This window comes from Pollicipes pollicipes, unplaced genomic scaffold (genome assembly GCF_011947565.3).
Source record: "Pollicipes pollicipes isolate AB1234 unplaced genomic scaffold, Ppol_2.1 Scaffold_7231;HRSCAF=8579_pilon_pilon_pilon, whole genome shotgun sequence".
Lineage (NCBI taxonomy): Eukaryota > Metazoa > Arthropoda > Thecostraca > Pollicipedomorpha > Pollicipedidae > Pollicipes > Pollicipes pollicipes.
In genome coordinates, this window is record NW_023597034.1 from 39,139,470 (window position 1) to 39,166,002 (window position 26,533).

The 26,533-nt window shown below is 55.2% G+C and overlaps 1 protein-coding gene across 1 annotated transcript; it reads right to left on the minus strand.

The window, feature by feature from the left end:
• Positions 1-9,052: 9,052 nt before the first annotated feature.
• LOC119110098 (integrin alpha-PS3-like) lies at positions 9,053-24,050 on the minus strand. The gene is given in 2 exon segments (XM_037233837.1): positions 9,053-15,834; positions 15,836-24,050. Coding segments are annotated over 2 exon segments (3,357 nt in total). The 5' UTR covers positions 18,136-24,050; the 3' UTR covers positions 9,053-14,777.
• Between the last annotated feature and the right edge of the window lie 2,483 nt (positions 24,051-26,533).

Consider the following 26,533-nt stretch of genomic DNA (forward strand, 5'->3'; position numbering starts at 1 on the left):
TCTGCTGCAGTCGGACGCGCGTCTCCGGCTCAGTGTGTCGCTCGCCGTGCCGCTGGATCAGCTGCCACGGCCGGTGCCGGCCCGCTGCGCCTACGGCCGCCTGCTGGCCGTGCTCACCACGCGCGGCCTGCAGCGATGCGGCGTGCTCACCGTGGTCCAGCAGCTGAACGAGCCGGGCGGCGGAGGCGGCGGCGGCGGCAGCCGCGGCAGCATCGGGCCGACGCGCCAGCCGAGTGACGTCAGCACGCCCGGCGTCAGCGGGTTCTGCCTGCGCGACCGGCACCTGCACCTGCTGTTCGCCGAGGGGCGCGCCGACGCCGACCTGCTGCAGGTGTGGGCCGCGCTGCGCACGCTCCCGCGCCGCGACGGCCGTCTCTGCTACCATTCGGGCCTGCTGTTCGCCGAGCGGTTGTACCGAGGGCGGCCGCCGTTCCGCACGCTCGAGGGCCGCCAGCTGCGCGCGCTGCTGCTCACCACGCGCTACTACACGGCCGACAAGCAGGCCGAGCGGTCCCGCGCCGTGCGCGGCGTTGCCGACTGCTTCCACTCGCAGTGGATGTCGGACGTGCTGCGCCAGCGCCTGCTGCCCAGTGAGACCAGCCTGCTGGGCCTGCAGCAGCTGCTGGCCGCCTGACGGCCGCGCTGACCCGGCTGTGGGCGGCTGCAGTGACAGCAAACGGACGGGCACGAGCGGCGTGCGCTTCATTGAAAAATCATTTCTGGTGGTGGTGCGAAGGGTTCAGAAAAGCGTCCGCAAAAGAAAGCAGCTGATGCGGAGCGATGGGAGGTAACGTTGCTTGCTCGCTTTGAGTTTGCGGGCTTAGACATGCGCTGAAGTAGCCATGTGCTGTAAAATTGTGTGCTGTTGACCGGCACACGGCACAATTGACCAAAGCTCACACATACAACGTGGTGTCTCCAAATTTTGCGCGTTGGATGTTTATTTCTTTTGCGACGATTGGAACACGCTGTAGTGCTGCAATGGAGGTCTACTAGTCCGGGTGCATTCTCAGTTCACAGGGGTATACAATGAGCATGTAACACAAAACGTTTACAGCTATTTCTCATTGCCAGGTTTCTGGTTAAAGTCGTCTTTATTTGTAAAGAAAAATAGCTGCACGTGCAAATACATGACTTGGAAGCGATCAGTACGGCGGTAGGGAATATCTGTTAGCTGGAGGGCTTGTCCTGGATTGTACGTGGTGCATGGGCTTGGGTTTTACGATTGAGCGAGCGTTCGGCCACCCATTCTGACCGCTTATACTAGGCAAGACTACCAGCAGCTTTTTGCTCAATAAAAGGCGGTTACTTCCGCCTGCAGGCAGTGATTCAGCGTGCTGGGTGTTTTTAAACGTTGTATTCACGTTCGCCATACATTGCTTCGCCAAAAACTCTAGAAGATAGAACACCAAGCATAGTTTTGTGTGTTATCTTTTAGGGTTTTTGGGCTTTGACCTCAGCCCTTAGCTAGACAACACCTGGGTTTCGCCAAAAGCGGCCACCAGGGAATATATCGGCTCCTCAATATATCGTGGTTGAATTGCCGTACCCGAGAAATTTTTACCTAGCTGATGGATGTTCAGAACATTCTGCTTTTTATGATGTGTCCAGTTGGGGGTCTTAGACAACCGCTCCCGGCCCGGGGGGGGGGGGGGGAAGTTGACACCCGCTTCTGGGATCTCCAGCTCCCAGACGTCGTACGGGAAAAAGATGCCGTTGTGACGGCATCATCCTCGCCAAATCATGAAAAATACATAATAAATTGTTGGCGTTAGGTCATATCTTAGGTCACCAGGGATCACCAAATGTGAAAACGGTCGTTTTGATAGATGCAGTTAAAACATATGGCAGCACGTCAAAACGGATATGCAATACGGACGTAAGCATTAAGATTGTGGGAAGTCCATTCCGTCCATGTCTGTTCCCCACGAAGGTAAGGTCAGATCAGGTTACCACTCGATGTGGTTTACCCGTGGCCTAAAGGAACGACAATTTCTTATTTTCTTCAACAATTTGCTTCCGATTAAGATTATCTTCTTACGTGCAGCTGTGGGAAAAGTATTCTAGACACACAGACATCCTTTTTGGCTGACCTTAAGGTCAGCTGAGGTCAGCTTAGGTCGAATGCATAAGCCATTCAAAATAAATATTTGAAGTGCTCACCGGGTCTAAGAGAACAGTACAATACTTTTCTAAGGTTGAAATAGTGTATTAAATGTCGACAAGTACTCAAGAACGCATAGCTGTTGTATACGTCATTCATAGTCTCTTCGACGCTTGGTAATGTATTTGTAACAAACTGAGAACAGTCACGTTGATATATGAAATCATACGTCATCAGCCTCACAAACACGATATGGAGATGGCTATGTGCGTCACCTCGTTTATCTAGCCTCTCCACTGCTGACAACAGAGTTAATTCATATTTGATGACCTCATATGACTTTGAGTGATCTCATTGATCTTGCTGTCCTACCGTGACCCAGTCATTTTACTATGCATCAGAATGATACCGAACAACTTTTCCATGGAGTATTCGAGTTCTGCGCCCAAAATTATCCATCAAAACTATTGACTTTTAGCTCAGCATGTGTTTTTCAGATGGCACCTACAGAGGTAGGTCATGATCTGGTCATGGCCATGTCATGGACAGGTCATGTAGGCACTGTTATAATTTCCTGCTACAACCGATTTGGGTGGTAGCAAACACACAAAAAAAATTAAGCGCCGTCCATTTTTTTAGAGGTTGACCTCTTTGATTGGACGTAGGTCACTGACATAGGCAGATCAAAGCTTCAAAAACACACAAAGGATGCCAAAAAGATAAACAGACGCTAAACATTTGGCGTTGTTGTGAGCGTGTCTTTTAGCTGTGCTTGAAAAAACTGTGGGGGAAATCAGCTTCACCTGTCGGGCACCGGTTATACGTGATATTTCTGCTGTCCGCAGAGGACTTGCGCGTCTCTCAATAGTTTTCAGATGTTGACGGAGCTGTTTATGTACAATGTACCCGCAGGCAAAACTGACATCAAACGGAACCTAGGGGACAAGGCGGTGCTTGTCCTGAGATCCAGATTGCTGAGGTGTATTTGCATGAAGTAGGAGCAACTTTGTTAAAACAGCTGGCGCTCAGCGTGTGAAAAACGGCATTTTCCACTCAAAAGTAACGGTTCTGGAGTGAAAATACACCCATATGGTCGTCGCCAGGGCACGGTAACGACGCATGAGTGATTGATTTCGTTAAGAGCAGTTTTGTGGACATACTGTCCCGGCCTGTTGGCTGTCCATTACAAAAGCTAGTTACTCCTCTCGGCAACCAAAACAAATCGAAACTGCTGATGCCGTCATGCTGCCGGACCTTCATGACGTCAACATGGTCCGTCAACATTCGACGTCCGCTTGAGCACAAAATTTAAGATGAACGTCAAAACTACCCTGCAAAACGTGTTCTCTGGGTTGAAATATGCTTTGTTTTGTCCCCTCCCTCTGAAATAAGTCGTAATTCTTACTTTATCGCTCTTTTGTTTTTCCCGCGTTCACTGTGCGTTTTTCCATCGTCATCATTTTTTCATCACCGCGGGGACCATTTAAACTTTGTGTACGGAACAGAAGGGAGGCGAGCCGAAACTCAGTCAGCACATTTCTACGAGATGGTGCAAAACATCGAGAAGGGTTGTAAACTCTGTCTCACTGCACAACGTGTATTTGGCGGAGCCCCAAGCGCTACCATCCAGCTAGCCTGAGCAATAGCCGACGCGTCGCGTGCCCGCGCCGGCCCGCGCGGGCACGCGACGCCCGCTACCTTTGAAGGCACGTGACCCGACCGGACACCACATCCCGGACACCAGAAACAGACGACACCAAACGCAACGCAAAAACAATTCTCACGACGATAGAAGGCATCCTGAGCACAACAAAAACAAAACATTTTGCACACATAGGACGAAGCTGGGGAGCCCCGAGCGAAACCTTAAACGCAACGGAGCGCTAAGATCTCAAGCGATCGCGGACAAGCAGACAAGACAGCTTATCTCTTCTCCCTCTCCACCAGCCTCGGCCACAGCACTTCTGGTCACTCGGAAGGAGACGTAGGCGGTCGGTATCTGAGGGGCGGCCATCTCCGAGGCTCCGGTTGGTCAGCGCCGACTTACGGCGCCGACAGCGGCACGTTTGGGTCCGCGCCTGTGGTGCCCACAGCAGCGGAGGCGGGCGGAAGAGAGGCACGCCAGCGCCCGGCGAGTTGTGGAGCTTCCCCGGCAGATGCCACGGCGAGAAGCGGCCCGTGCTGTGCGACTGGACCTCATGGGCATCTGCAACCTGTCGGTGTGTAGGTGGCATCAGTGGGTGATATCGCGCAAGTTGGACGATTGTCTTCCCGCTGTCACATACATCTGTGGTGCGTCACTCGACACACGAGAACGGTTGGTTCACGTGTTGTTTCAAATATATCCCATCTGGAAACGGTATTATAATTGGGTGGAAACAACGAACGGCGGTTACTGAACGTTATGTGGTCTTCCAAGGTAATAGGCACTGTCGAGTACGTTATCAGCAGATCACAGCATGGATTTTCAGCTACTAGCATGGGCGAATAATGATAGGACGTTTGTTGTGCTGCACCACTTGGCTGTGCCGCCTTGCTTTTATCTTACTTTTTAGGTCAAGTTCCAGACGGCCCAATTTTGTGACCGGTTTGAAGCAAAAAAGAAGACATGAAGACGATTAACCTGTCGCAGTAGGTGGAAAGGTTATGCTAAAAAAGACATTACTTTAGGAGCGCATTACCTCACGAAAACTGCTGTTGTCTTTTCAAGACCGATATCAACGCACTAAAAGTGCGGTGGAGAAACGTGTGGGGAGGACTGAGCTTGTGGATTTTGTGCATGCACAACTAAACCATTTAAAACTCTGTCATCTTGGTTAGTTTGGGTCGAATATGGCTTGCATCTTGATGCACTGGGCCTGATGTAACAGAGGAAACATTCACAGGTGTAACCCAAACCACTTTTATCATACTTTTATCATATAAGGCAGAGAGCGTGTCTCAACTTGTGCGAAAGCTGAGTCCTGACGAGTTTAAGCTGTTGTACTCGCTGACTGCCAACTTAAATGATCGTGTGAAAACGACCATATCTTTCTACGAGGTGAAGAAGATGGAAATGCTGGGGTCAAAACCGCTTCTGGAGGCTTTTTGGGAGGTTTGGGAGGTGTTCTACGATGAATGCCTCGACCTGAACGCTCATCCGTTGTCTGACGAAGTAGCATGGATTACTAAGAATAATCAGGAAGAATAGGATCGATTTGGCTCACTTCTTGGCGTGGGTTGAGGCGATCGCTGATCGCAAGCTGACCAAGGTAAATACTCTGTTGTTGTTCGGGCGCACGACTATTGGTAAGCGCTCGTTTTACAGAGTTTGCTTGAGCTGAAGAAGCCGACCAGGTTGTCTAACATGAACAACGCCAGCCGGTTCTATTTGTCGCAGCTGTTGGAGAGTCATCTGGCCATTATGGAGGAGCTGACCATCTCTGATGGAAATCAAGACGACTTTAAGAAGTTGCTTGGTGGTGAGGTCATGCATGCCACTGTAAAATATCAGACAGGGTCAGAGGAACTGAGGCGTTTGCCGGTGCTCGCCTCGACTAACGATGTCCCAGCAGGATATGGTGGCGACGCCGATCGGGAGGTGATCCAGAGTCGGAGGAAAACGTTCCGGTTCAACGTGGAGATCGCCACCAGGGGCGACAGGTCGGGGCTTGCTCATCTGATTGCCCCAAAGAGTGTCATCACTCCGGCAGTGTGGTGGGAGCTCTACCTCCGGCACAAGACGGCGATAAATGCTCAAGTGAACGCGATCACAGGACAATATTGCTGCGGCTGTCGTGACGGGAGGGTGTAGTACTAAATAATATATATATATATATATATATATATATATATATATATATATAAGCGTATGGGTTGGTGGATTCGCATATCCCAATCAGTGAAACAGCTGAAGCGCGAAGAATCGGACCTCCCTCACGCGTTTATGGGCATTCTCAACCCATCGGACATTAAAACGAAACGCGCAAAGCGCGCGTTGATCAATGGCGTAGGCAGTATAATGTCTTACTTATTTGGAACCGCAACAGAAACATACATTAAGCATCTAACTGAAAATGCGCAAATTATCAATGCAAAGGAGATGGCAATGGCCCACACTTTTAACGGAACCCTTCAAGTTATAAATTCCACTGGAGTCGCAATCAGTCAGAATCGACGTGCACTCCTTACCCTCAACACCGCTGTGAAAAATTGTTACAGGATGAATCTCATCACCAAGTATCCGGTGCACTTGGCGACACCGATCTACTACAAGAAGGCGGGTTCGCACCCGAGTATTCTTCTACACCAGCGGACCTACGGGATATGTTTCTCGACGACAGTTGGGAGCAACATCCTCTCCTCCCTGAGGACCTTATTACCGGTACCACCTCCGGAGCAGCTGGAGGTGGCGGACCCGTCGATCCAGCTGTTCCTGCTGAACCAGGCCAACAACTACGAGACGTGGCAGATGAATGTAAACAACGTGAGCTCGTTTGTGACGAGGGAAGCCTTGGTGCAACTGGTCAGCATCTTACCAGGCATGAACGTGCACTGGTTACAGGTGAGATGGTTCTCGGGCAACCTGGGCCTGGAGTCCTACCAGCCGAGCAGTCTGAGGGATGTGACACAGATTTTGAAGGAGAACTTTGCCCGAAGGAACAAGGTACGACAAGTGCAGTTGACGGTGCCTCTGGTGCCGGAGAGCGTCCTGTGGGCGGGGGAAGTGTCGCTGAAGAGCCCGCAGATGTTCCAGGCGACGATGGCGAGTCCGCAGAGGGAGATGACGAGCTCTTCGGAGACCTTGCCAGCTACGTCCGAGAGGAGAGGGAGTGGAATTACAACTGCGCAACCGTCGTCGTCGACGGCGACGTTAGAGACCGCTTTGGAGGCACCAGATGGTCTGGAACAGTGGCTTACCATGCAGGTGAACCAGGAAGACCTGGCCACTCGCACATTACGTTCGCAGATCCTGGAAGCAACAAATGGCGGACCCTCAAGTGGATCGGACAACGTCTTGGACTCAGCAAACATGACATTGACAGACTCGGACTTACGTACCAGGTTGTCAGGTCAATTACCAGATGGATGGTGTATCTTGCCAGGTACGGAGTGGGTCAAATCGCTGTTTGTAATCCAACGCACGCAGCAATGAAGTTCTGCAAGCGTGTGCTGCAGTACCTTGTGAACTGTGGATCTGACCAAGTCGATGGAGCCCTGCCCCAGGACTGTGTTCCCAACCTTGGGGACAAAAATCATTCCAGTGCTGAAGGAGCCCGGAACCGTCGCAAGAGAGCAGCGCCAGCAGAGTCGGAAGTCGACTATATCAACACGCTCTGTGACCGGTACCAGGTCGGTTCTCTGGCTCAATTCATGAAAGTGATCAACTTTGACGGGTTTAAGGCTCTGTATGGTATCACGACTAGCTTTAAGGAGCGTGCTCGTACCATTATCGAGTACAGGTCGACGCAGAAGATGATGAAGCTCAAGGGAGAACGGTACTGGGAGACGTTTTTCAACGAATACCTCGATGACGTCACGCACCCCATGACCGACAAGGAGCTGTGGATCACCGTGTTGTTCAAAAAGAATAAGGTCAGTGTGCCCACCTTCCTGGCCTGGGTGGAGATCATTGCAGATCAGATGTTGACCAAGGTCAACACCCTACTTCTCTACGGGAAGACGACATCGGGGAAGACGCTGATCTTGGATAGCCTTCTGAAGCTGAGAGAGCCAACTCGACTGTCGGCGATGAACGCCAACTCACCATTCTACCTGGCGCAGCTCCTCAACTCCCATGTCGGCGTCATGGAGGAGATGACGATCTCCGAGTGCAAGCAAGGATGACTTTAAAAAGCTCCTTGGTGGAGAAGTCATGCATGTTGCTGTCAAATATCAGAATACTCCCGAGGTGCTTGGACGTGTGCCCATTTTCGCGTCGACCAACAACAGGCTTGGCGGTTTCCTGCCCGATGGTGATCGGGACGCCATCCAGTCTCGCACCAAGACCTTCGAATTCAATATGGAGGTCAGGAGCCGTGGCGACCGTGGCGGCAGCTGGAAGGTCCAGGAGCCGCCGGGCATCATCACACCAGAAGTCTGGTGGGGACTCTACAAGAGGCACCGTGCAGCTATAAATAGGGAGATCTTCCGCATCACAGGTCAGTCCGTGTGTAGGCATGGCAACGAGTGGTTTGATCGATTTTCCGATCCGTAAGAAGGTGAGGTGACCGTCAGTTAACTTCATCTGCTAAAAAGAATTCTTTCTAGTTCTCTTCTTCTTCAGTTAGAAATTACTGTTTAGAATAGTTATTTTCTCTAGTCAATCTTCATCTGTTAATTATTGTTGGTTGTGTTTCAGGAAAGGCAGACGCAAGGACGTGGATCCTCGGAGGCGACGGCGATGGAGTCCCATCCGAAGAGGCAACGAGTGGCGGGGAGATCTGAGGAGCAAGACAACAACAAGGAGATTGGGGCGATCGGCGCCTATGATGTGGTGTGTACGTGCCACGCCCGGCGTACGCCGGGCCAAGCACGACCATCGATCCAGATCTTCATGCTGAGCGAGATGGGGGAGTTCGCGACGTTTCAGGTCAATCTGAACAACACGAGCTCGTTCATTACCCGCGAAGCAGTACTCCAAGTGATCACGACGCTGCCGCAAGTCAACATCCACTGGATGGGCATCAAGTGGTACTCGGGAGCCCTGTCCGAGGAGAAGAACCAGCCTCGGAACCGGAGAAATGCGCAGCAGATTCAGAAGGAGAATCATTCCCGGAGAATGAAGGTCCCGGCGGCCCCATCGTCGGTCGTTCTCGCCGTAATTCCATCGTCAGTGATCTGGGCGAGCGAAGTGGACCTGACGGACTCGCTCCGTCAGCTCGTGAACGTTATCACGTGACGCCTCTTCCGGGGGGAGGGCCCCCAACGTGCGTTGGGTGAGTGCGCACGCACTCAGGCGCCCCCCCCCCCCCCCCCGGAAGAAGCGTCACGTGATAACGTTCACGAGCTGAGGACGGATGAGCACGTATTGAATTTTGTCGTTGTTGATCCAGACGTCGTGGTGTTAACATCAGTCTTCAGTCGCTGTCCAGCATGCAGGTAAGTGAAGAGGGTCTTAATTTTGATTTTTTGGGAGAGGAGGACTTGTGTTTATGTGTTCATCTGCTAAAAAGTCTTAAATTTTAAGGTTCTTCATCATCTGTTTCAGAAAGGAGATCACGACGTACCCCATAGCGAGAGTGGATCCGGTGTTTTTCAAGAAGGGCGGGACCAACCAGGAGGTCATTCTACACCAGCGGACCTACATCATCTGCTTCACGACGACAGTTGGGAACAACATCTTCCAGCATTTGAAGACATTCCTACCAGTGCCGCCGACGGAGCAGGCTGGTGGAGGTGTTCCCGACGCTGCAGTTGTTTCAAGTGGGGATGCGTTCGGGTTACGTGAGTTTCCAGCTGAACCTGAACAACGTAACGAGTTTCACAACCAGAGAAGCAGTGCTCCAGTTGGTGAGCACGTTGCCCCAGGTGAACATCCACTGGACCGGGATACGGTGGTACTCGGGGTCGCTGAGCGAAGAGAAGTACCATCCGAGGAACCGCAAGGACCCGTCGCTGTTCCTGAAGGAGAATTGGAGTCGTCGCGGGAAGGTCCCGCGAGCCCAATCATCGGGAGGTCTCGTAGTGGTTCCCGTAGCTCCTCAGTCCGCGTGGGAGATCGACCTGATGGACGCGGAGTCGTACCAGCTGACGATGGAGTGCCAGGAGAGGGTAACGCCGCCCTCCACGAGTTCTACGCCGAGGAACGAGGCGTCAAGCTCTGCACCGTCATCGTCCCAGGCGACGTCCGCGATGACTTTGGAGGCCGATGGAACGCTATCGTCGTCTATCATGCAGGCAGCAATGACGGCAGCGGACCTGGAGGCGATGATGTCGGACCTAGCGGACAGTCCCACATCAGCTTCCCAGACCCAGGCCAGAACAAATCCCGTGTCCTCAAATGGATTGCAGGCCGCCTCGGTCTCTTCAAATCAGCCTCAGACCGACTCCTCCTTACTTACCAGCGTGTCAGCAGTGCTACCAGGTGGGTGGTGTACCTTGCCAGGTTCGGACCTTCTGTCCTTAAGCTATATAGTCTTTCGCACCCCTCCGTCCGCTTCGTCAAACGGCTCTGCGAGCACCTCGTAAGTTGTGGTGCTGATCAGGGAGATGGTAAGGTCCCTGCTAGGTGTATTCCCAATGTGGGTGATGCAGACCATCGTTCGGCTGAGGGAGAGCGAAACCGTCGGAAACGTCAAATTGCCCCCGAAAATGAGGTTGATTTCATTGAGCGCCTCATCAAGCGTTATGAGGTCACGAGTCTAAGTAGATTTCTTCGGGCTATCAGCCAAGAGGAATTTAAGGAGCTGTATGCTCTGTCCCATGCTTTCAAGGATCGTGCCAGGACTATTCTGAGCTACCACCACACCAAACGTATGGAAAGGCTGCGCAATCAGCCTTTCTGGGAAGCTTTCTGTGACGAGTATCTGGACCTGAATGTGCACCCCCTCTCGGACAATCAGGCGTGGCTGGAGTTGCTTTTCAAGCGAAACCAAATCAACCTTGTCCATTTCCTTGCTTGGGTCGAGGTTATCGCCGACAGTCTCCTGCAGAAGGTCAATACCATGCTGCTGTGCGGCAAGACGACCACTGGCAAGACGCTGATCCTGGAAAGCCTTCTGCGTCTGAAGGAGCCGACCAAGCTGTCTGCTATCAACGCCAACTCGCCCTTCTACCTGGCGCAACTCCTGGACGCTCATCTCGCCGTCATGGAAGAAATCACCATTTTGGACGCGAACAAGGATGACTTTAAGAAACTTCTCGGCGGGAGCAGATGCACGTCGCTGTCAAGTATTAGAACACGCCTGACGTGTTGGGACGTGTTCTTTTTTTGCGTCCACGAACAACCGTCTGGCAGGTTTCTGCTCTGACGCAGACCGTGATGCAATCCAGTCCCGCACCCGCACTTTCGAGTTCAAACTGGAGGTGCGCTCCTGTGGAGCTCGGCGGTCTACGTGGGCCATCCCGGAGCCGCCTTCCAAGATTCAGCCGGAAGACTGGGGGGGGGGGGGGGGGACTTTATCTGCTGTACGCCGAGGCTATAAATGGAGAGATCATCCGTATCACAGGTCAGTTGGTGTGTGGACATGGACGAGTTTGTGCGTACTCGTAAGCTGAAGAGAGTAAGTCGGCTCCTCCTCCTCTCGTAAAAAAATCTTAAAAAGCTTGGTTCTCCTCCTCTCGTGAAAACTCTTGCTAATTCTCGTTCTCGTCTTCTTCAGGCCGGACCAGCCTTAGGACCTGGCTCCTCCGAGACGAGGGCGAAGCGGTCGGCGACGATGCGGAGTGAACAAGAAGACAATGAACATGAAACGGGGCAAATTGGAGCCTACGACGTGTTGTCTACGCACCAGGGCCTCGAGCCTATGCAGACGTTTACTGTGACAACTGTGAATGATTTGTTGTTGGAACCGCTGGATCTTGGAAAATACTATGTCTTGCCTATACAAGAAATTCGGCGCTATACGCTTGCTGGTAGTTATAAGAATGGTGAAGAATCTTTAGGTGTGGATACGAATGAAGAGGATACTTATAATAGGTATACTGTAAATTTTGGAGTGAAGTTTATTAGTGCTACCATGACGATTTCGGAATGCCGTGGTTTCGACAACTGGTGCTATAACTGGTCTACTACAAATCTACAACTGGTGCTACTGCGACTACTCAGAGAATGGAGACGCCGCAGGCTGAACTGGAGTGGGCTACCGATACAGCCGGCGTTATCCCTGGTTGTACCTATAAAGGAGAAGATCAATTTAAGTATTTGGAGAAGGATGGAGCGTTACCTACCACTGATTTATCAAAGAAGATGGTGGATCGGAAGGGGAAGAAATTAGTGGCGACTGAAGCGCTTACTACGCAGTGTTTTAATAAGCGTGGTGTGATACAGGGACCAGATCATAAGTCTTTTTCTATTGGTCCTTTGAAGGATCGGTGGTACCAATGGCAGTTTAAGGATCAGTCTGTATTTCCTTATTATTCGAGATTTTATAATCCTGATGCACCTGTTGATGATTTGCCTGCGCCTACTCCGAAACGTAATTTGTATGTGGGCGCGGTGTACTTGCGCGTTAAGCAATTGGATCCTAAGGTAAAGACGTATATTCGTTGTTTTGTAACTACTAAATTGGAATGTGTTGCGCGTTTAGGTACGAATAGGGTAGTGGGTTATATACCTATACATAGTTTGCATAAGCCTGAAGGTGTAGACCGGTACCAAGATAATGAGCTGATTTATGTGAATGTACATCATATGTTTTCTGTGAAGGAATAAATGTTACTCCTGTACGGCCCGACGACAGCCGGTAAAACTCTCATACTCGAGAGTCTAAGTGTTTCTAGGAGAGATGACGGATATGACCTCGTCACAGGTGATCTTCCTGGACAACGCGAGTTCCCATGTGACCCGCGAAGCGGTGTTACAATGGGTATCGGCACTTCCGAATGTGGAGGTGCACGGGATGGCGGTCAAGGGGTACTCGGGAGAATTGACGACGGAAGCGTATCTTCCACGGACGGTAGCTGATATCGCGAAAATAATCAAGGGAAACCTATCCCGCCGCCAGACAGTCCCGATGGTTGAGTACGTAGGGAATCCGGCAGCGCTGCCTCAGGTGGACATGGCGCACGAAGTGCGTTTGGAGAGCCAGGACGAGTAGTTGAGGACGCTGCGGTCTCCGACCCGGCTCTTGCCTTTGTCACCAAGTGGCGGACAGCAAAGTCAGACCGGCACGATACCTACGCAACCTGTGTGGTCCCAGGGGACGCACAGGATGTTTTCAAGGGGAGCCGCTGGTCGGGATTCCTTGCCTTTCACGCGGGAAGCCCAGGCAGCGTTGGGCGATTTTGCTCAGCTGGCCGTGCCGGCCTTGCCGGGCCGGCACGGCCACCTGAGTAGAGCGTTGCGTACTTATTTGAATTCGAATTGATGACGGCAGCCCTTCACAACAGCAATGCCTCTCAGAGTTACAACCAGACGTCCATACTAGCAAGCAGCCATTCGCCAAAGTGAGACAGCGTTTCGCGCGTAATCTGTGACTCCGAGATTATCGGAAAACAAATGTTCAAGCTGTCAGTAAGCCTCGTATGCATTGGACACGTTGTTTGCGAGCCTGTTGCCCATTGGCTGGGCTTGTGGGGTTGTGGGAGCGGAAGTATGGGCAAACTCCTTGGTTGTGGGAGCGGAAGTATGGGCGAACTCTTTGGTTGTGGGAGCGGGAGTATGGGCGAACTCCTTGGTTGTGGGAGCGGAAGTATGGGCGAACTCCTTGGTTGTGGGAGCGGAAGTATGGGCGAACTCCTTGGTTGTGGGAGCGCAAGTATGGGCGAACTCTTTGGTTGTGGGAGCGGGAGTATGAGCTAACTCTTTGGTTGTGGGAGCGGAAGTATGGGCGAACTCCTTGGTTGTGGGAGCGGAAGTATGGGCGAACTCCTTGGTTGTGGGAGCGGAAGTATGGGCGAATTCCTTGGTTGTGGGAGCGCAAGTATGGGCGAACTCTTTGGTTGTGGGAGCGGGAGTATGAGCTAGCTCTTTGGTTGTGGGAGCGGAAGTATGGGCGAACTCCTTGGTTGTGGGAGCGGAAGTATGGGCGAACTCCTTGGTTGTGGGAGCGCAAGTATGGGCGAACTCTTTGGTTGTGGGAGCGGGAGTATGAGCTAACTCTTTGGTTGTGGGAGCGGGAGTATGAGCGAACTCTTTGGTTGTGGGAGCGCAAGTATGAGCGAACTCCAATGCAGTCTGTCTCACAGCAGTTCCTGGGATGCGGAGTTCACGATCGTATCCGGTTGTCATACTGTTTGTTCAGTGTTATCGAAATGAGTCTACCATCTGTGCTGGTCATCGGAGGACGGAAGTGACGATGGTCTGTCTAGGCAATGACGTCATGTTTCCGAGCACAGGTCGGTGGCCGCGCGCACGGCTCCGGGCGGTGCTAGGAGTGGCACCGACATGGGACCTGCGAATGAAGCGACATGAGACTGAGCTGCATATTGTCAGTGATGTGCTTTTGTTGTCAAGAGTAAAGCTGTACATGTGTTGATGTATTGCCAAAATGTTCCGTCGTCATAACGTAAGGCATAGGGGGTTTCTGCACGTAACACAGAGTAATCATACAATATTCTACAAAAAGCGAATGAGTGCCACTGCGTCGCAAAACGCCGTCCTCATGCTCCGTCAGCAGGTTCATCGCAAGAAGACTAGATGCGAAAGGTTATCCTTCATAACTGCTGACCGTGGTAGATCAGCAGCACATATCTCGAACCCACGTATTCAACACCAGATATCACCACTCAATGCACACCACGACCAGCATGCACTTGCCGGTGTGTGGCACCGTGCCAAAGATTGAGCCTGTCTCTGAAAGTGTTGATGCATTGCCAAAATGTCACGTATTCACGCAGGTATGCGCTAGTCGGCAGAATATTGTGTGTTTATAGATTCAGCCGCGGCGCCTCCCAGCGTCCAGTTGTCGCAAGACACGTCCCACCGTCACAGCCGTTTCGCGGCACGCCCTCATCGGACGCCCCGCAGCACGTCGGAGCCTCCCTCCACCACGTTCACAGGGCAAGTCCTGCGCTCTCGCACGAGTCCCCGTCACGATTCGTCCTCGGGTGGGCCACCGGACCGTAACGGAGCTGCTTCGGCGAGCCCGGAAAGGTTGTCGTCGCGCTCAGCGTCCCCGCGCTCCTCCAGCAGCTGGTCACGCTTCGCGCGGCGGAAGAAACCAGCGCGGTACATCAGGTACGAGAGCAGCGCCAGCAGGGCCAGCGCCGCCAGCACCGACACCACGATGATCCAGGCGGCGATCGGCTCCGGCTCGAGCGTCGACGGCAGCAGCGGCGTTTGGACGTTGGCCCAGTCCGGGCGCCGGTTCACCTCCGGCGCGACGCCGGCCCCCTCCGAGAGCTGCACGAGGCCCTGAGTGGCCAGTGTGGCGCGGTCGCCACCGGCCAGCAGCGGCCGCAGCGCCCGCACGTCGAGCCGCATGTCAAGCGTGACGGTCGCACGCGTCGAGGCCGCCAGGAAGGGAAGCGGCTGGCACGTGAGCAGCGCGCAGCGCACGGGCGAGCCGCGCGTGCAGTTGATCAGGTGGGCGTCGGAGACGGCGGGCGGCTCGGCGGCCGGGACCTCCGCCTCACGACGCCGGCGGCCCGCTGTGTCTGGCTCTCTGGACGCGTCCTCGCTAAGCTGGAGCAGCGCGCCGTCCTGAACGGAGCAGCGGAACGGCTGGCCGTCCACCCGCGCTGCCGGCTGGTGCATCTGCAGGAAGTTGACCTCCTCGTCACCGCTAGTGAAGTTCACCGGCACCAGAAACGAAATGGCGACGGCCTTCACAGGCGTCGGCAGGTATTTCAGGATCTGGTACATGTGGCGGACGGCGACGTAGTTGGGCTGACCTCTGTCCTCCGGCGCCCTGTCCTCTTCCTTGTCGTAGAACACCTGCTCCTGCTCCGACGACCCTCGAATCTCCATGTCGGCCTGACTGACGAGACCAAGCGTGATGTTGGCCACGTTATCTCGCGGGTTGATCTCGACGCCGGTGGAGGCGACTGACACGTTGAAACCAAGCTTCCTGACGTCCGCGGTGAGTTCGGACGTGTCAAGCAAGAGCTTCAGCTTGTAATGGGAGTCCCTGTAGAAGGGATGCGGCTGGACGCTGCAGGAGAGAACTGACTCGGTCGTGTTGTCCCGGATTGCGCTCCTGGCAGGAGGGCGGCACGCGGACGAGGCTCAGCGGGCTCGGAATGTCCACGGCCAGGGTCGGCAGCGACGCTGGCTCGGCGCCGTTCTCCAGCTGAAGCTCCAGCGTCAGCGTCGGGGTGGACCCGATCACGTACTTGCGGTCGGAGAGGCCGTCAAACTTGTAGGATAGCTTGAGGTCGGTGTCGCAGACAGCGTCCTCGCCGCAGCCGACCGAGAAGGGGACACTCAGCATTAGCCGGCGCTGGTTGGCCATGTTGAGGTTCGGCACCGGGCACGAAGTGCAGAAATCGTCAATCTGCTTTAGGTTCGATGGGAAAACCACCTGGCGCTTTCTTCTTCCAGCCCGCGCACTTGTATCGGTATCAACGAATGTTGCGTCTTCTCCAGGTTTCTTGTCATCTGCAGACAGCAAGGCATACCTCATGCTCATCTGGACGGGCTTAGTATAATCAATCAAACCTTGAGACCGAATGCCGACAGCAAAGGACCGGCACATGTTCTTCTCCTTCCTGATCTCCCAGGGAAAGGTCACCGAGGTCTGATATTGGTCATCCACCAGAATTGCACTCTGCGCATGAAACGACTCGACCTTCAGCGTGACGGTGACGTCCAGCTTCGGTGGGACGGACTCGCCGCGGTACGACAGGCAGGCATGCACGCCAAACTCAGTGGTGGACGTCTCCAGCTTGTTGGGCTCGGCCGTGAGCGACGCCACGAACTCGACGACGGGCCGGCTGCGCAGCAGCACGGCGTCGCCGCTGGCGTGGGAGCCCACCGCCAGGTCCGGGTAGCCGTTCCCGTCGACGTCCACGCCGCGCGAGACGCTGACGCCGAAGCCGCGCAGCGCCCCGCTCAGGTCCCGGGCGGCGATCCTCTGCGACGGCGTGGTGCCGAAGTCGCCCGGCCCGCCGCGGAAGACGTACACGGCGCCGCGGCCGTCGTCCTCGTACGGCGCGCCCACGGCCAGGTCGGCGAAGCCGTCACGGTCGAGGTCGCCGAGCGGCGCCAGCGCCGTGCCGAAGCGGGCGCGCGCCGCGCCGGCGCCGACGAGCGGCCGCGAGACGGGCCGGAAGAGGCCGTCGTCTAGGTTCAGGAACACGTGGACGCGACCCTGCTCGGGCGCGCTGCCGCTGCCGAACATGGGCGCGCCCACTACCACGTCGCTGAGGCCGTCGCCGTTCAGGTCCGCGGCGAGCACGGCCGCGCCGAAATACTCGCCGAGACTGGACCCAACCCACTCGCCAAGCACCTCGTACGACTCGTACTCGTTGGCCGGGAAGTCGATCAGGAACACTTTACCTTTGCCGCCGGCGGCGCGCGGCGCGCCGGACAGGTACAGCGTGCCATCAGAGCTGCTGAAGAACCTGCCGGAGCCGACCGAGTACCCCAGGTAGTCGTAGGGCCGGAGCTGGGGGGTCGGCGCGGGGTTCGGCACGAGCAGGTTGCCGAGCGGCTGGAGCTGGCGCCGCCGCCGACTGTTGCCGCCCGAGCCGGAGCGGTCAAAGTCGCTGTATCGGACCAGCGTACCGGTCCAGTCCAGGACGCCCGGCGCGCCCATCACCAGCTCATGCCCGTTCGCCGGAAAGTGCACGGACGTCCCCGCTTGGCCGTAGGCGTAGTAGTAGTAGCGCTTGTTCGCGCCCGTCTCCGGCAGTCGGATGTTCTGCTTGGTGGAGTCGAACAGCGGCACGAACTTGTGGAACGGCACCTGGCTGGCCCGCCCGTCCGCCTGGTAGCAGGCGCCGTTTCCGAAGTAGTGGGACGAGTACTTGATGTTGCGCCAGCGGTGCGAGCAGACGGCGAGTCGGCCGCCACTGCCGGCCTCCACATCCAGCGCGCCGCCCAGCCAGCTCTGGTTTTTCAGGTCGGTGTAACGGAACCCGGGTCCTGGCTGGTTGCCGGTAGGGTCGACGAGCACCTCCTGGCAGCGAGCGCCGCGGCGCAGCGGACACTTGAACAGCGCGCCCGGCTCCAGCACGCGGTCCAGCGGGTTCCTTCCCAACGTGGAGTTGGCTCGCGGCGCTCCGACCACCAGCTCCGGACCGGCGGCGCCGCTGCCGCCGGCCAGACCCACCGCAAAGCCGAAGTAGGTGTCGGCACGCGACCGGAGGCCGGCCGGATCCGTCACCGGCCCCCGGAAGATCACCGGGTGCACCACGTCCACGTTGAAGGCCTCGGTCGGGCACATCACCAGCACCGACGTGAGCATGAGCGCCAGAGCGGCAGCACTTTCCTGCGAGCGCGCCATGGTGCGTCTGCAAGACGCTGCTCAGCCGTCTCCGTTTTACGGCGATAAGGTCGCCACGATAGCGCTATCAGGTGGCGCGCGTGTCTCGGCGCTCGCCTGCGAGCTGTATCACGTCATGGCGTGAGTCAGTGCGGAAGCTGATCGAAGCCCGCCCTCATCAGTTACCCCAGGTGACTCGGGGTTACTCGCGCTGGATGATGTCTGCCGAGCGGCTGATGTCTGTCTCAGATGTCTGCATCACACATTAGCAGACAACACAACGACGCCAGCGGCGCGGCGCCGGGCGGCGTTCTTCGATTGGCCACATGGACCCGTCACACTCCGTGGGCAGTCCTTGGGCGGTCGAACATGTGTGAAGCGGTGGGTCTGCTGCCACTAGGGCGCTGGTCATCGTGAGACCCCGACACAGAGAGCTATCGTGCGCAACGCAGTCGCCAGTCACCCACCGGGGCAAACGTGAATGACACAATGAAGATGACACACCTATGCGTTGTGACCGTGGTCTGAATAATTGCCATGGTGGCCAGTTCCCTGTGTGCAACGTGCAAGGAGGCATGGTGATGAACATTTCCTGTTGCGTGCGGTACTGAGGAAATATTGAAAGTTGAGGCGGGCAAATTGTATCGAACTGTACAGCCGTGCCATGGAGCTCCGAAAATATGTAAAAGCAGTGAGACATGGCATATCAAGAGGACGATGAGAAACTCACAGACAATGCCAAACAGATCTCAAAATGCCGTTTAACGTGCGCCACGAGTATCACACATGTGACGTCCCGCACGGAGGTCAGAGCGAGCCCCTCCAACCGAAGATGTCTGTCCGTCGTGATGCGGCCGTCACTGACCCCCGCCGTTCAGTCGGCAGGTGGTTGGCCGCTGCTGTGCGGGTGTTTTGACTCATGCTGCTTGCGCGCTGGTGGCCGAGAGCGGAAGTGGTGCACTTCCGATGCGAGTACGCGGTATCAAACGACGCCCTCGTCACCACTATCGGCAGATTTGGACAACACGACGTTAGACGTTGAACCATGAGTGATCACAGCCATAATCTCGTGCACGGCCTGCTGCGACTGCCGCGGCTGTAGCCTGCCTTTGCCAGGAATGTGGCTGGCTGCGGCTGTGGCTGCGAGGTCCGACCACGACCAGGGTCGTGACCCTGCATAGCATCACAACGCGGGCGAGTCGGAGTATCTTGTGGCCGAATATAGACAACCCTTTCACGCACATTTTTCATGGGCAGTAGTGGGGAAGAAGAACGCTGGTGACGAAGGTGAAGCGTCACACACAAGCATGTCGCCTGTATGCGTTTATGATCATGTGTGCATGATCGTAGCATCTATTATCATAAAGACACGTGCGTGTGTGTGCGTGTGTGCACCCGTGTGCCCCTCCCCCATGCCAATCAACTAAACGCCACCAACCAGTGCGCAGCGACCACAGAAAAGCAGCAGATCGACTCCCATTTTTGGGCATCAAGCGTCGCACACCAATCAAGGCCGTGACCCCAACAACGCAGGACAGCGCGACTAGACGCTGCCATAATTCCCCGAAGACTGCATCACTACTGAGCTGGCTCAGCCGACCCACCACTAATATTGGCAACATCAAGGGCACAGGTCACGATGTTACCAGGTCACACCGACCTACCGCCACCACGGTGGCCTGATCGGCTCAGTCAGCCACGCGGCATGCCCCGTCTCCGCGGCAAGAGACAGTTTGGCCCGTCAGCAAGGCGCAGTCCGTCGGGTACCATCCACGAATGACACGAGGCGTGCACCGGCTGGCCCAACGTAACGACGTTTGAAGTGACTGCTGAAAATGGCAAAGGACAGCTGGGTGAAGTGAAGTGCGCGCATTCTCTCCACGTTGGCGTAGAAAACAGCTTGTGATTAAAATGAAGAAGATGGGTTTCGTTTTCTTGACGAGTAGCGGCCAGCCAGCAAGCGGCGAGGGATGACGACATTTAGCCGTAATAGTGATACGGCTCACGCATGAACGGTGGAGAAATCAGCTCAGCAAGAGCCCGCCCTCTGGTTGGCACGAAGAAAATGGTCTGGTACTGAAAGACTTCCATAGCTGTGCCAGAACGCAAGCATCGCTCGCAGCCGTTGGAAAAATGCGATTGCATCCAGAAAGATAACCACACAGGGAAAAAACGATATGGGCAAGCTGGCAACACGAATAAGCAATCTGAAAATCTCGCACCACGAAATAAGCACGACCGCGCATCCGGTGGGAAAATACAATGCTGCAATCACGAGACGACCGAAAAGCAATGCATCGGGACGCCAAGCAAGACATCAAACGCTACAAACCCTGCAAACTCTGCAATATGGATGACGTTTCGGGAATGTGGTTGACACCGCATGTAACCGTGGCTGGGCGGACCACAAGCGTGTAACGGGTCTGGTGTTTTAGATAGGAGTGTGCACCTCTCCGCCATGTCGCCTCTTTCCTATCGGCAGTTCAGCTTGTGTTTGGGCATGCTGTCATCCCTTGCCTGGTCCGGACATATGCAGCCGCGGCATGTTGTTGCCGGCCGCCGGCTGCCCTGTCTGCGATTGTGATGGCGGAGGTCAGCGGATGTGGTGAGATGAGGTCAAGCGTGATGAGGTGAGGTCAGGTGAGATGATGAGGCGAGGCCAAGTGTGGTGATGAGGTAAGGTCAGGTGAGGTGGTGAGAGAGGCTGGATATCCTGGTATTTCGACGAGTGGGTGTTATACTTGTTCATTGCGGCAGAAAAGCCTTGAGTCCATCCTTGCCGCGCCATTGTCAGTTAGGTAGAGACGGCATGACTGTAATTGCAAGCTTATAGTAGTAACGCGGTCAACCGTGTGCTTAAAATACTTCGCACACGCCATGTATGTCGGGCGCAAGCATGTGTCGTTATTCCTACTTCTAACCATAAGAGTGTTTATGAACCTGTTATCCCACGTAAGCTACGTTTTATTCCGCCTCTCGAAGCGTCAAGCGTCCTCTGTGTAGGATTGTGACTATCCATGCGTCATCTAATGCGTTTTGAAACTGGAGCTCGCACTTGTATGCGTGTTTTACGTAGCATATGTCATGCCGTTCTAAGCTTTATTAGTATTTTGGCCTGGCGAGTGCTCCGCTGCCACCGACCGGCGTTCGCCAACAGCTTGGTGCGCACGTCCATGCAACGTACGTTTACCTACACAAGCTCAGGAAGTGTCAGCGACGGCAGATCACACCAGCATTGCACCCTCACTGCGCTCGAGAGCTGTCGGCACCATTTGAGAACCGCTCGCCGCTGTAGCAGGTACACGCCCTGTGCCCACTACGAAGATCAGCGTCGCCCGCCCCGCGTGCTCGAACACGCGCTATGGTGATAGGCCACATCTGTGTATGCTGCAGCCGGATGGCGCTGCTCTGGAAGTGTTATCCGGTAGTGGCAGACGTGCCACAGGCCTTACGGGCCTGCAAAGGCTCGGTAAGCCAATGCCGCACTTCATGTCGCACGCCCACTGCCAGTCATGATCTCAGGTTTCGTCCGTCATTCTGAACCCGTGTTCGGCACCTGAGTCACACTGATAGCCACCGCCTGCGGTGAAAACTGTGTTTCTCAGGGAGAAGACGTAGGACGAGTAAACAGGCGAGTTACATCTGGCTCTGCCACGACCGACAGTTGCAATCTGTGAGGGATCGCGATGGATTTGATGTGACGCCCTTGGATTATCATGACGAGTGCTCGAAATCATATGTTAATGTAGCATGGCTATTTCTGGTTTACTCTGAGTTTTGCTACTATCCGGGCAATTCTCCTAAAGGTCTGCTTGCATCACAATATCTGCGATTTTAGCTGCAACGAAAATTCAGCCCAGCTCAAACTCAACATAAAGACAAAGTAATGACACTGCCTCTAAAAATCTTGGCAGCATCCGAGCACGTAGGTCACTAGACGCGTCCGACAGCGGCGCGCGTCCAAGACACAGGCCCCGTCTGTAAGAAGAAGTTCCAGCACGGTCCCTCAGCGAAGGCTGGCCGCTCTGTCTTGAACACACAGCGAAGGAGCTGATCAAGGAGTATCTGATGTAACGCGCACGACGCCGCCTGCTCATCGGCCTCAGATGGCGCGAGCTGCGCCAGTCGGGAGGGTGGACCATCCACCGCTGGGTACGAGTGGGCCGTCCACCGGACAGCACCATGAGCTCATCCGCGTCGAAGCACAGAAGGCACGGCGGAACACATCGGCGATGAGGATCAACGCCTCTAGATATGAAAAGCTGGACATCACTGTTGCCTGCAGTGCGGTTATCGTTCCTGGCCGTGTGACGTAACCGATGTTCCAAGTGTACACATTGCTCCGCAAACAACGATATCTGGGGTAAAGCGCGGCCCGTCTGCCCGTCTGACCCCTGTTCTGGCCCGGTGAGATGGCGGCGGCGCCACCAGGCGTCGGGGCGGCCGAGCGGCGGCCGGCCCCGACCGCGACGGTTTGGGAGCCTCCGCGCCGACCCACATGCAGCGAGCTCCGGCTGATAAACAGCCGGTGCCGGTAAAAACCGGCTCGGTGGGCGCGGTACGGAGGGGCCGAGGCTGTCGCGGCTCGCCGCTATCTGTTGACTCAACGGCACTCTCTATTGTCCGTTTTCTGGCCATTGCCTCGCTAGAAACTTCTTGCTGTGGCGCTACGGCTATGTTTATTTATTATATTCTTTAATGGCGGCCTATCATTGTTCCGCCCAGCAGCGCTACCAGCGTAGCCACGTGACCGTGCATCAGATGGGTGGAACAGACCCGAGCCAGAACGCCTGGGTGCAGGGGTCACCCGCTGGCGTATGCAACTCGACGCAGGGCGTGCTTACGTCAGCCTAGAACAGATGCTGGTAACGCTCAGCCCTGTCCACTAGACTATCCAACGTTCATGTTCCGCCTCAACCACTTACAAAATATTGCATCGACCATTCTTTTCAATGGACATTGAGTGGGAGAGCGTGGGGAGCGGGCAGACCGCATGACGGGGCCGGGGTGCTGGCTGCTTCACACGGGGGTCTGCAGCGGGGCGCCGGCTCGGCGCCTGACCTTGGGCGCAGCGTCCGGCGGAGCACTGTGGTCCGGTCGGATGCGAGCGCGCGGTCGGATGCGAGCGCTGGGCGTTGCCGTCGATTGAAAACGGAGCGTCGCCATTTGACGATGTGGCGGAGGTGAAGGCAGATTGGGAGCCAATGTCATCGCGCGGAATTGCTTCGTTGTCACCATCCAATCGCGGCAAGAGTATCGGGGGAGAGGACTATTAAAGAAATGGACTAAGGCCGAACGAACGAATGTCAGAAGTAAATTCAAAATTGCGCACCGATCCTATTCGATTTTCAGTTTTTAACAACGAGTCACCGTTTTTACATGTCACCAATATCCGTAGCAATGTAATGCAAGCAAGAAAGAGAAAGCACGAAACAATGGAAATGTCTCACGATCAATTAGGAGCGTGAAACAATATGATGGAACAACAAAAACATATCACGTGATGGATTTGTCTGTGGCAAGATCAAATTTTTACGTATGGAGAGCAAAGAAACCAACGGTTTCAGGAGTGGACCTAAATCAAGGTGGCCTAAATACTTTACCACTCATTAACTAGGAGAGGGTTATTCGTTCAAGGTAAGTCATAAGCGATAATATCAGCAGTCATCCCGATAATAAGATCGTGTTTGCTCGTTGAGAGCCCCACGTCGTCCTTCGAGGACCCAGCTAATCTCGCAACACATGCCAGTAGTGCAATCAAATCAGGAGCGCTGAGAATCGCTTCAACCGGTTCCGATAACCGTACCTCTACAACTGATAAGCGTCCGCACGTGAAGAGAGGACACTTAGCTGTATGCGGGCGATCCCGACGTGGCAGAGGGTGGCCGCCGGAGCACCAGCGGCCCCCGCGTAGCCTGCGACGCCATCGAGCCTCTGTGGGGCTTGCAACGAACTGCAGTCGGTTTCGAACGCCGCTGCTCGGCCGTTTGCAACGATGACGAAAGGCAGGGGTTCTCAAATACGGAGATCAGACGGATGGGGTCGGAGGACGGGCAAGCGGCGCCGCGGTCCGGGGACGGCGTCGTGTGAGGAGAAGGGGGGGGGGGGGGAGAAGGGGCTCCCTAATGTTGACGATATTTATTTTAATACTCTGCCAAGGACGAATCCAGAGAGCGATGCCTGGGAGGCACGTGCCCGCCCGCCCCGCCACCTACCCCTTCCATCTGATCGGAAAGGAAAAGCGTCTATCTTGTGCCCGCTCTAAGGCGCCGATGACAGCATTTATGGGCATTTCTTCAACTTGCCTTTGTTCCAGTGCTGTGTTCTATAACGTTTCTCACAACTGATAGCGGCACCCAGCACGGATAGAGGACGCGTCCCCTGAGGTGGGGGACACTTAAGATTTCCAATGGCATGTGCTCTTGGCGTTCATATACGCGTTTCTACGTTCTTGTGCTTTAGACTGCACTAGAGGGATGCCTGGTACCAACCGGGCTGACGCCCCTCTCTGGGTGCTTCCAGATTTGAAGTGCCTTTTGGGCGCCCCCGAAGGCGAGGTCGAAACAGACTTGAACAGGACATGACATTCAAAATAACTTCATTAAAGCAAGAAAGGCTTTGAATCTCAGGATTGGACATAGTGAGTTTGATGCTATTATGCTGGCAATAATCAACCTCCAACCCAAGAAGATACTGTCAAAACGGTGATACCAAGCAAGCATTGACTTTATTGTGAAAACTTGGCGCTTCAAGTTGTGCTCACCGTCACAACTGGCAGATTTCTACAGAGTATTGCAGGTGATTCGTTCGCCCGTCAGACAGCGTCCTCCGTCGGCGGTCGACGCCCGCGGCGGCAGTCGCGGCAGCGGTAACTGAAACTCGACGACTTGCTTCCGGCCAAGATGATAAGCTGGATAGCAACAGGGCCCGTCCCGACACGGCACGTCCGGCGCCGGGGCGGATCTAGCCTGCAGTTGTTTTTTTGGGGGGGGAGGGAGGGGGCAACCGTTCGTCGCGAGCTGGCTGGTGTGGGATCCGAGGTCCAGTGCACTTATCAAACACGATGTTTGCGCCAAGTATGACCAAGCCGCGTCAACATGCGTTCTGTTTTTTTCCCAATCGCCGCCAACTTTTCTTCATGACGTTTTGTTTCCGAAACGTAAAGAAATGCTTGATACCGCACCATCAAAGTTAGAACAGACGGTAAGTAGACGAAGCTTTTATGAAGTTCTGGAAATGTTTTTGGGGGGCCAAAACACACTCTCAGAGTTTTTGGGGGCCATGGCCCCGTGCCCCCCCCCCCCCCTAGGATCCGCCTATGCCAGGCGCCTGGAATCGGTACCAACCCCCCAGGCTGAGCATAACATCTGGCTGAAAGCTGGAACGGGGAAAAGGAGCTGCCATGTTCTGCGATATAGATACCAGACAAGTGCCGGAGCCCCGGCCTCCCAACGTACAACCCCTCGTGACCTTGGGGGAACACGGCAGGCTAGTCACGATGCTCGCCGGTGCGCCATAGTGAACGCTAAAACCCCGATGTTCGCCTTCCCACGGGCTAGGTACCACAAGTGGGTGCATGCAGGTAAGCCGAGTGAGTGCATCAAAATCGCCGACAAGTCTGCCTGGGTGACGGGGCCCGACCTCATTTTCTTCATGAGGGATTTCATCAAGCACGTAGGGGTTGGCGCGAGCTCACCGGTCTTGCGGCTACCTGACGTTTGCTCATCCCACCTGAGCGCCGAGTTACAGAGACCAGTGGATGCGCTATAATGGACATTCCCTCCTTACTGCTCCCATCGACTGCGGCTGTTTGATCGTAGCGTCTTCGGACCGCTCAGGAGTGTAGCCGTGCGACCCAGCTGGACCCATGGCTGTGGTGTCGCGCATAGAGCCGGCGTCCATGCGTGACGTATCAGAGATCGTCTCGGCGGCGTGGGACCGTTCAGGAGTATAGCCATGCGACCCAGCTGGACCCGTGGCTGTGGTGTCGCGCATAGAGCCGGCGTCCATGCGTGACGTATCAGAGATCGTCTCGGCGGCGTGGCACCGTTCAGGAGTGCAGCCATGCGACCCAGCTGGACCCGCGGCTGTGGTGTCGCACAGGGAGCAGGCGTCCATGCGTGACGTATCAGAGATCGTCTCGGCGGCGCGGGACCGTTCAGGAGTATAGCCATGCGACCCAGCTGGGCCCGCGGCTGTAGTGTCGCACAGGGAGCCGGCGTCCATGCGTGACGTATCAGAGATCGTCTCGGCGGCGTGGCACCGTTCAGGAGTATAGCCATGCGACCCAGCTGGACCCGCGGCTGTGGTGTCACACAGGGAGCCGGCGTCCATGCGTGACGTATCAGAGATCGTCTCGGCGGCGTGGGCAACACTCTCCACCAATCTCAGCACGATCCAAACTGGATGACTGGACCTC